This window comes from Mytilus edulis, chromosome 10 (assembly GCF_963676685.1).
Source record: "Mytilus edulis chromosome 10, xbMytEdul2.2, whole genome shotgun sequence".
Classification (NCBI taxonomy): Eukaryota; Metazoa; Mollusca; class Bivalvia; order Mytilida; family Mytilidae; genus Mytilus; species Mytilus edulis.
Genome location: NC_092353.1, coordinates 45,514,516 through 45,525,423, shown reverse-complemented (window position 1 = coordinate 45,525,423; position 10,908 = coordinate 45,514,516). Strand labels below are relative to the sequence as shown.

Below are 10,908 nucleotides of genomic sequence, written 5' to 3'. Positions count from 1 at the left end.
GAAGAAGCCTATTCCAAAATTCAAATATCCATTTCATTATTCAAAAATGACTATTCCTTTATTTTTACGCATATTTTGGCATTTTGGTCCTCCGTAACCCCTCTAATGGTCATTGCTGTACAATTACATGTAGCATGTCACATCTAATAATCAATGGATGAGAATTAGCAAAGGTCCAGTGAAAATAATAAAAGACAACGTAAAGTATTTGAATTTTTATATAATTATGGTATTCAGGTCATCCATACATTAAACCAAGAAATTTCTGTTAAAAATAGTTAGGGAAACCCTCTAGTTTTTCCTCCGAAACTAGATGAATAAACAAAGTTAAAAATTTCAAAGAGTGTTTTGATTTTTTTGTCCGATATTAATTTGAATATTTGTAAGATCAAAATTACGAATTTTGTAATACGGGATATAGTGTCACAGTCAAAAAATATTATTCTATTTCATTATTCACTTCTCAACTTGAATACGGAAATAAAAACTAGTTCATTATTCATTATTCATCACTTAACGTTGAATAGTGATTAATGAACTATTTCATTATTCATCATTGAATTTTGAATAATGGAAAATGAATAATGGACGTACTTCAGCGCGGTCATACAAATTGTGTCATTTTGTCACAACCCTGTAGCTTGCGAAAAATACTCTGTGACATATCATGAACATTTCACATTTCATATATACTACGTCTTTGCAAATTCTATCATTTTAAATCTAAACTTCCATACCATCTTAAAGAAGATTTCCATCTATCTTTTTTTAAGTTTTGTCATATATTATAGAAATTATTATAGATTAAAATACACTTTAAATCACAAAAATGATCAGCAAGTCAAGATCTACTAACAAGTCAAATGTTGTAAGTTAAGTAGACTGTAAATCTTTATAGAAGTAATTGCACTTAAATGAGGATTTTTTTTATCCTCTTTTGTGTTTTGAGCAAAACTAAACAAGATAGAAGGAATCTAAACAGCACATGCTCAGCAATACAAGATCAACAAAACATATTTTGTCATGAATTATATTTTTGTGTACAATGTTGGAGAGTGTCCTTTGTTGAATATGTATGGAACGCGGAAACCACATTAATAGATAATCACAGTTTATCGGGGATAATGATAGTTTATCGGTCGATCATTATAGATAGTCAGCGTAAAGTATACTTTACGTTCGACCATCATAGATAATCTAATTAATGTGACTCGCGCTCAGATAATGATGGTTACTTTTTTGATAATGCATTAACGGTCGATAATGTGAATTGTTTCGATAATGATAGTTTACCTCGACCAAGTGAATTAAAACACGAGTCATAAATTCGATAACTTGAATTAAAAACGGAAATGCTTGCCGATTGTAAAATCGATTTTTGAGTGGCGGTCAACTTTTTTCTACTTTCGATAGTAGGGGCTGGGTCTAGTGACGCAATGTGGTTTTCAATTTTTAGTTCAAGTGCTTTAATCTTGCTTGTCCAAACAATTATAACATCTTGTGAGGCTAAGTTGTATGCTCCAATAGAAGGGTATTATTTTTTTGGTAAATGTATCCGTCCATCTTCCTGTCTGTTTCTCAATCCATTCCTAATAAGGGTTTTCGATATCACAAACTAGTCAAAACATTTACTAAATTTCATCATAGATACAAGGACATCATATGTAAATATAAATCAACATGCAGACATCTTATACGTTCAGGTACTTAACATCCAAAAACAGGACGAAAGAAAGGAGTTTCACAACTTAATAGCTTATAGAGTATAGTATATCATAAAATGATTTGAAACAAGAGGACAATTCAATTAAAACTGTCTTGCATTTTGCACGACAGATCGCATATCTTTCCTTTCACAATGGATAATAATTGCAACTACCCTAGCAATGCACTTACAAATGTAACATAATAAGAAAGTTCATGATTTGACATTTTTAAGGTTTATGGTGATTTATATATTTTTGCCCATTTAAAGAAAACTATAAATATATTGTATTGTTAATGCTGTAAAATGATATTATGTTTACGTATAATTAATCACGACACCGGTATCATATGCTTGTCCTTGGTAAATGTACATCGCAGGTGTTTCAAAATTTAGAACGTTTGCACAGCTGACATATTTTCACATTCGATTTAAAATGGAAATCCGGAGTTGTATTATGTTGCAATTTTGTTAAATGTTTCTCAGATTCAGAAAAGAAAGGGTATAACAAAATCACACTTATTTGCAATTCATGCTTTGTATAAGCATGATATCTCCCCCCCTTTACACACACACTCACACACAAACAAACACAAACAAAAAAACAAAAAATTGCAGTCTTAAAATTTCATTTATCCAAAATGTATAGTAAGAGATGAGGTACGATTGCCGATGAGAGAACTATCCAAGTGTGTTTAATCTTGCAGTTGAAACTTTCCAATACCCGTTCTTTAACATGCATGAGGTACATTGTCCGAGAAACACGTTATTTTATTAAAACATAATTTGGGTAAATTTTAAGATTACATACCAATCATCTGTAAAACATTTGTTTTATAATATATTGAGTGAAGTTTTCTGAGATGTTATAGATAATCAGGAGCTTGTTGTTCAGTGGTTGTCGTGCGTTGGTGTGGTTCATAGGTATTTTTCGTTTCTCGTTTATATATATATAGATTAAACCGTTGGTTTTCCTGTTTGAATTGTTTTACACTGGTCATTTTGGGGCCCTTTTGTTTGCTGTTCGTTGGAGCCAAGGCTACTTGTTGAAGACCGTACTCTGACCTATAATTGTTAACTTTTTATACATTGTGACTTGGATGGAGGGTTGTCTCATTGGCACTCATACAACATCTTCTTATTTATATGTACTTTTTTCGTTTCTATTTTCCCTCAGTTTTAATGGATCTCATGTCTGCCATCCCTCTCTGGACCCTGTTTTTGAGCTGCTATAAATAAATATGCAGTCCTTTGCAGTTGATGGAAATATAAAGTGTAGTCAATTTTAGTAATAATCTTTTGGCGTTGATCGGTACTTATACATCCCGCCATTGTGATATTGTGCTATAGTCATTTGTATACGACCGCAAAAAAAAAATTGGGGTCGTATTGTGTCCGAAGACATTTGGTTTCCGAACAATAACTTTAGTTTATGTGTATGGAAGGTTCAATACCACAAAAGGAAGGTTGGGATTGTTTTTGGTGGGTGATGGTCCCAACCGTTTAGGAATTAGGGGCCCAAAACAAGCATTTTTCTAGTTTCAGGACAATAACTTGTGTACAAGTATTGTGATTGCTCTGAAATTGTACCACAAGGTTCAATATCACAAGTAGAAGGTTGGGTACATATGAATTGCACTGAAAACAGGGCGTAAATGTATTTACGAATCGCCGTTAAACTGTTCTTATCAAATAATGTTGTTCTCGCTTTGATCTATCATAGATTGTCGATCGTTAATGCATTTATGTTAGATAATGATAGATTCTCGACGATAATTTCGTAAATGCATTTACAACCGTAAAGTATACTTTACGCCGTACATCTATAATGGTCGACCGATAATCTATCATTGTCGCCGATAATCTGTGATTATCTCATTAATGTGGTTCCCGCGTGCCATAAATATGCACATAGACCCAGGTGATCACAAAGGCTATTTAGAGCCTCTAGTTTATTATTATTATTAGAACTATGCATAGTTGGTTAAAAATGACTGTTAAGACTAATGTCGAATACTTTTCGCTTGATAGATTTTTGGAACAGATGTGAAGGACAGGGTTATTTGAACGGACGTAATTCGAGTTCGAACGTTTTCTAACTCAAGTATGACTTTTTTTCTTGCTTTTACTTTCGACATGTAAAGTTTAGCTTTTGTCATAAATGTCACAACCTTATTGTAAAAACACTTCAATAAACAGCAGACTATATGACAGGTCTTTCTAACAACTAATGACAAACAATTTGGGGCGTAATTTAAGGAGGCTTTTCCAAGGATGCAATTGCTTATAGACTGTATAATTACCCTCTACAGTATACCAAATAATCCACAAATCCTCAAAAGGGACCTTATAATGATAGGCCGTGTCAAGGGAGATATAAAGCAACAAACGCCCAGCAGGATCGATGCATTTGTCTTAAACATCTCCGATACTGACTCCGCATGGCTTTCAAATTGACACGAGTATCCATTGGTGTTCATGGTAAAACCTTTGGGGCTATATCAGTTTAATGGAAATTAACAAAGAGCATGGCAACCTTTCCTTGTTGATGTTTTAATGGCTGTCCGGCGTAAAAAAAAAAGAATATCTGTTAACCAACAAAATAAAATATATTATGTGTACCAAAAGCCGTCAGCGATTGTCACACAGACAATTTGCGACCTTCATGGACCAAAGTCAGACTTTTCGCGGGATCCTATTAAACATCTAGTGGTGTCACTACATGTACCATGTGCTGTAGAGATTTCGTTGCACAACATGACAGAAACATTCTTTGTTAGGACTCAATGTTGATAATTCGACATTGGATGTTTCATATACCCATTGTAGCCGAAAAATGACAATGAAACACTTTTGTTTGATATCGATCTATTGTTTGAATTGTATATTTTCATATTCCTTTTTTTTTTTTTTTTTTTTTTTTTTTTTTTTATAGATTATCATTTTAAATATAGATTTTGGTTTTGAAAAAGCAAGTGTTGGACTCACTCTTTTATTGGCACTCACTTCATGTTAGCTGTCATTTTTTAATTGTGCTTAGCTGAGAGCAGGAGTGCTTTCCAGCGGCTTTCTTTCATTTACTTTTGCGTACATTTTACACAGACCAGTATTTTTTTGCAATTGTTTCACCAATATTTTAGCTGCATGTAACATCTTGAACACTCAGCAGTGGCGGATCCGTTGACTGCCTAAGAGGGGGCCCGCTCCGGTCATGCTTCAGTGATATTCTATTTAAGCAACCAATTTTTTCCCATAAAAAGGGGGGCGGGCTCCCTGCCCCTCCTTCCCCCCTAAATCCGCCTCTGCTCAGAACAGCGAAGCAAAATTTAGATTTCAGAAATAAATAGCATTTAGCCATCAATGAATAGCTTTTCAAGAGATGTTTTCGTTAAAGGATAATTCCATTATTTTTGTGCAATTTTAGTCTTTATAACCAAAAAAAAAAGGATAAACAGAACAATACGTAAAGCATTAAGTATTACCTATAGTATTTTACAAACTTCATTGGTGGTAGCTCATATATATTCCTGTTGGGTTTTTTTTGGATATAAGTTATTGTCTTGCATAATCATCTTTATGCGTTTGTGCGTTTTTCCGAATGCGTTTCAGTTTTATCATGAACATTTCTTCTATTAACCAAGACAAAACTCTAAATTCGGCCGTTATAAATGTTTTCGCCAGAAATCTATGCTTACACTAAATGAACTAGCCAAGGAATATGTTTTTGTCCCGGCTGATATAGCTGCTAATAATATCATTATTGTTTGACGTTAGTTTTACATTTAGGTTCTGCAAAAAGGAAATCACGAATTCACCAACATTTCAACTGGCTTCATTTTCAGAAAAAGACATCTGTAACAAACACAAACTTTTAGCTACATCTTTACAAACAGAACCAAATACAATGAAAGTCCCAACTATGTACTGGCTTCCGAAGCTACACAAAACACCTTACAAGTATAGATTTATTTCATCTTCAAGCCATTGTTCCACTACTAAATTGTCTATTCTACTTACAGGTACCCTTGGTACAATCAAAACCCTGATAATAAATTGTTCAAATAAGGCCTTTGAAAACAGTGGAATTAATTACTTTTGGAGTGTCAAAAACTCGTTGGAAGTACTCGATAAATTGCATGCATATATTGGTGATTTTGAACCTGTTCAAAGTTATGATTTTTCTACCCTATATACCACTTTGCCTCATATTCTTATTAAGAAAAAAAATCACATCCCTAATTAATTGGGCATTTAAAAAGTCAGAATGCCAAAACATATGTTCAAACTCTTTTCGGTCACTTGTTAGTAGCAACAAACAAAAGAACTATGTCAATTGGACATTCTTTGATACTATACTTGCGATTGCATTTTTACTCGATAACATTTTTGTTCGCTTTTGAGATTCCGTATGATATCGTCAAGTTAACTAACTGTGCACCACTTATTGCGTTATGAGTTACAAATTATGACTAAAATCAGCAAAGACCAATCGAAACAACATTTGATACAAAAATTTAACAATACTCTTAAATTTTTGGATGATCTATTGGCTCTCAATAATGACGACTTCAGTATGTATACTAAAGAAATTTATCCTGTTGAACTTATTTTAAATAAAGCTAATACTAACAATAACCACTATCTTTTCCTCGATCTTGATATCTATATCATTAACGGGAAGCTTAATACAAACAAATATGATAAAAGAGATGATTTTTCATTTCCTATCGTTAATTATCCATTTTTAATTGGTGAAGTTCCCTTGTCACCATCTTATGGTGTTTATATATCTCAACTTGTACGATTCGCTCGTGTATGTAACAGCGTATTAGATTTTAGCGAGAGAAATTTATGTATTACTGAAAAAATTATTTCACCAGGGTTTTCGATATCACAACTAGTCAAAACATTTACTAAATTTTATCATCGGTACAAGGAAATAATTCGTAAATATAACTCAACATAATTACATTAGATGTATGTTTCATTATAATACGTTATTCTGATTGGCTACACTGCAATCTCGCGTTATTCCTTAATCAATTTCATTACACAATAAAATTTATAATTCATGATGACACGAGGTCCCACAACAAAGTGCATAGGTAAATTAAATAAAAACTTGATAAAAATCGTGTTTTTATGATCCTAGCTAAAAAAATGTAATTATAAGTATTGAATGCTTCTTTTTGTAACTTCATAGGGTTGTAAAAGCGTTGACTGTTTGTACATTTTTAGAATGAAGCGCTTCCGCGCTTCATACAAAATGTACTTCGGTCAACGCTTTTACACCCCAATGAAGTTGCAAAAGAAGCATTCAATTCTTAAATGCAGATATCTTATACGTTCAGGTATTTCACATCCAATCTTTTATGGTAATATTCTTTACAAAGCACAAAAATGGTTTTTTCATCGGATTTGAACACATTTATTCTTAAAGCAGTTGTTGGCATGACATGGGTTATGTTCTTCTCATATGTTTCATGATGGTATAGCACTAAACAGAAGGGATTGTGCCTGATATTCATATGATGAAGACAATCTTTCAATCAGTTGGCTGGCATGTCAGTCACTGCTAGTAGTCTTTAAATATTTATGTATTATTGTCATTTTTTTTAATTTTCTTTTGTTTCATATTCTGACATCGGACTCGGACATCTTAAGCTGAGTTTTACTGTGCGTATTGTTGTGCGTTTGTTTTCTACATTGGCTAGAGATATAGGGGTAGGGTTGAGATCTCAAAAAACATGTTTGACCCTGCCGCAATTTTGTGCCTGTCTCAAGTCAGGAGCCCCTGGCCTTTGTTAGTCTGGTATGCTTTTTAATTTTAGTTTCTTTTGTATAATTCAGAGTTTAGTATGACGTCCATTATCACTGAACTAGTATGCATATTTGTTAAGGGGCCAGCTGAAGGACGCCTCCGCGTGCGAGAGTTTCTCGCTACATTGAAGACCCATTGGTGGCCTTCGGCTTTTGTCTGCTCTATGGTCGGGTTGTTGTCGCTTTGACTCATTCCCTATTTCCATTCTCAATTTTATTTATTATCTAATAGCAACAATTTTAATCATTATATTATTATCAAACATCACATAAAAATTTGTGTATTTACAATAAGTAGTTTTTAAGTAAACAAGTTAGTCAAGTGGTTTAAACGAGTTAGTTAAGTCGTTTAAGGTGGTATGGGTGTCTTCATCCATCTTGGATTGTAAAAAACAGAGAACCAAAGGTCCAGATTTTCTTTCAAGCTAGCAAAATTTGATGCAGGAATGCAGATATTTAATGTGAATTTTCATTTAAAAGAACCAATTTATAAGAATATAACTTATAAATATTATACAATTATTGTCTTTTGGTGAGGTAAATGTGTGGTTTTATTGACTTTTGAAAAAACTGATATTCACTGAGGCCAACGGCCGAAGTGAATATCAGTTTTTTCAAAAGTCAATAAAACCACACATTTACCGAAACAAAAGACAATGATTGTTTTATTCAATAATACAGAAAATAAAGAGTGTATTGTCCTTGATATTCCTCAATATACATGTATATGTATGTGCATGTTAATTTGTTTGGTTTTTTTTTGCAATTTATTGGATATTTGTATGATTTATTCATAGTTATTGTTAAGTTATCTCCCTGAAATATCCTTTTTTTTGTAAGAATAATAATCAAAAGAAATCTTTTAATACCAACACAAATTTAATTTTGCAAAAATTAGAGAACAGACTTGAAAACAGGTATTAAGATGTTTTTTGAAGTAATCACAGGTTCTTTTACACAATGTAACAATAAAAATGTCTATAGACAGTTTACTTTGGAATGATATTGTAGTTGATATTGATATTCCCATAATTGTTTGTAATGACAGGATAATTTGGGTATCCATTTCCAAAATTGTTTATACATGGATAGCTTGAATATGTTGCTGTTTTGTTAACATTTACTTGTTGCTGTTCACAAGCAGCCACCGGTCCATGCGAAGAGTTAGTACTAGTAATGTCTTGGCATAAATTATTCATTTGCGAATCAGACAAAAGCATGAAGTCAATAATGTCACTGTCATTCTCAATTTGGAACATATCTTCAACATTACGATCAGGAACTGCAGCAGTAGAAGTTGTAGATGTAGCATCTGTCCGAAGACTTTCACTAATTACGTTTGACATATTATGTAGTGCACGGTCTGATGTAAACCCGGTATATGTTTTTAAAGAATTTTCACTTTTGTGACCCGTTACTGACATAATATGCCTTCCAGCAAAATCAGCCTCATCCAAAACATGGACAGTTGTTGCACGAAGTGAATGGTTAGTATATCTTTTCCCGAGACCGGCCTTTTCACATATTGCCGGCATCATAGCACCTAGGGTGTTATGTCCTAATGGTGCTGCATCATACCAAACAGAGTCATCATTTATGGTGGTTTTTGGCCTTTGAAAGAAATATTCACAGTTTGTGTTGAGTTTGGTTGTGTACTTGATGAAGCTCTTTACTGGACACTTAGCATCATCTGAAAAATAAAGGAAACTGGTCAATAAGGAATCAAAATTACAGTTAAATGCTTGAAGAGTTATCTCATTGGCTATTATACCACATCTTCCTTTTTCATATTTAAATACATGTATTACTCTATGTAGTGTGTACCTTCAAACCACAATGAAATAAATCAAATTAAGATAACAGAAATCTTTGCTCATGTTTTGATGTTATTAATATCATTTTGAATGTGTTTTCATTACTACCATATTGAATTTGTATTTGTTTATAAGAACGTGTCCATGTACATGTACAAATGTATCACCATAAACTGGAGCACAGTACCTGAGTTCAAATTGATCAATATTTATTTTTGTTTTGTTTTATGGACGGCCTTATTTACTTTTGTTTTGTTTTATGGACGGCCTTATTTACTTTAATCTTTTGCCATAGTGTTTTAATCAATCCCTTGGTGGATTTTTTAAAACTTTTTTAGTATTTATACACTGAGTGATTGCTTCAGAGTGATTACAAATGTAACTAAATGTCAAAATTATTTTGTACCTACCTTTCACCTCGTACATTTTTCCAACTGCAGTATTTGTATCTTCCTTGTGATTTTTTGTTAGTTCATCCCGTTGTATTCTTATATTGCTGTACGGTGACCCTATCTTTTCTTTTGATATTCTCAAGGCATTGTCTGAAAGCTATCTTCCTTTCCCTTAAGTATTTAACAATTCTATCATTTTGTCTAGTTTCTAATCACAATATGGTGTTTTTTTCTGTATAATCCATACAAAATGTGTCATTTTGTCACGTCCTGTAGCTTGAGAAAATGCGCGGTGACCTATATCATTTTTTATTATATTTTTCAACATATATCTATAGATACTACGTTTTGGCAAAGTATGAGCAAATTCTTAAGCGAGTTAGTTAAGTCGTTAAAGCAAGTTAGCTGTGTTGGTTGTTTAGTCGTTATAACAAGTAAGCTTACTCGTTATAACGACTTTAAAATAAAACTTCCCTCAAATTAAAACTAAAAAATGCTAATTTACCTTAAAATTAAATTATCAGGGGCAGCAACCCCAAAACGCGTTGTCCAATGTAACTAAAAAATCTCGGGCATATGGATTATGACTTGATGAATATTTTTATCCCAGAACTAAATGCTTTTGTAACAGAGATATAAGCTAAAATCTACATTTTACCACAATGTTCTATTTATAGACAAGGCGGCCATCTTGATTTTTGGGCGGGGTCAACGGATACCTTTTTGAAACTACATACCCTAAGGATGATTGTGGCCATATTTGCTTTAATGTTGCCATTAGTTTCTGATTTTCTGAAAGTTATCGACGACGACGGATGCCAAGTGATGAAAAAAGCTCACTTTACCCTCTGGTCCAGGTGAGCTAAAAAAGCAAAACGGACAAAAAGCAACGGACAAAAAGCAAAAGTGTCGGACAAAAAGCAAAATTATCGGACAAAAAGCAAAACGGACAAAAAGCAACGGACAAAAAGCAAAAGTTTCTGACAAAAAGCGAAATTATCGGACAAAAAGCGAAACGGACAAAAAGCAACGGACAAAAAGCAAAAGTGTCGGACAAAAAGCAAAATAATCGGACAAAAAGCAAAAGCGGACAAAAAGCAAATAGCGGACAAAAAGCACCGTATCAATCGATCATGAGACTACATAACCTGATGATATTATATCGATCAATCATGAG

General features: G+C 33.1%; 1 protein-coding gene across 1 annotated transcript; it reads right to left on the bottom strand.

Moving 5' to 3' along the window:
* Positions 1–8,385: 8,385 nt before the first annotated feature.
* On the bottom strand, positions 8,386–9,833 carry LOC139492444 (uncharacterized). Its single transcript, XM_071280630.1, has 2 exons — positions 9,750–9,833; positions 8,386–9,215 (listed from the first exon to the last, which is right to left on the bottom strand). The coding sequence occupies exons 1-2, from the start codon at positions 9,763–9,765 to the stop codon at positions 8,515–8,517; spliced, it is 717 nt and encodes a 238-aa protein (XP_071136731.1). The 5' UTR covers positions 9,766–9,833; the 3' UTR covers positions 8,386–8,514.
* Between the last annotated feature and the right edge of the window lie 1,075 nt (positions 9,834–10,908).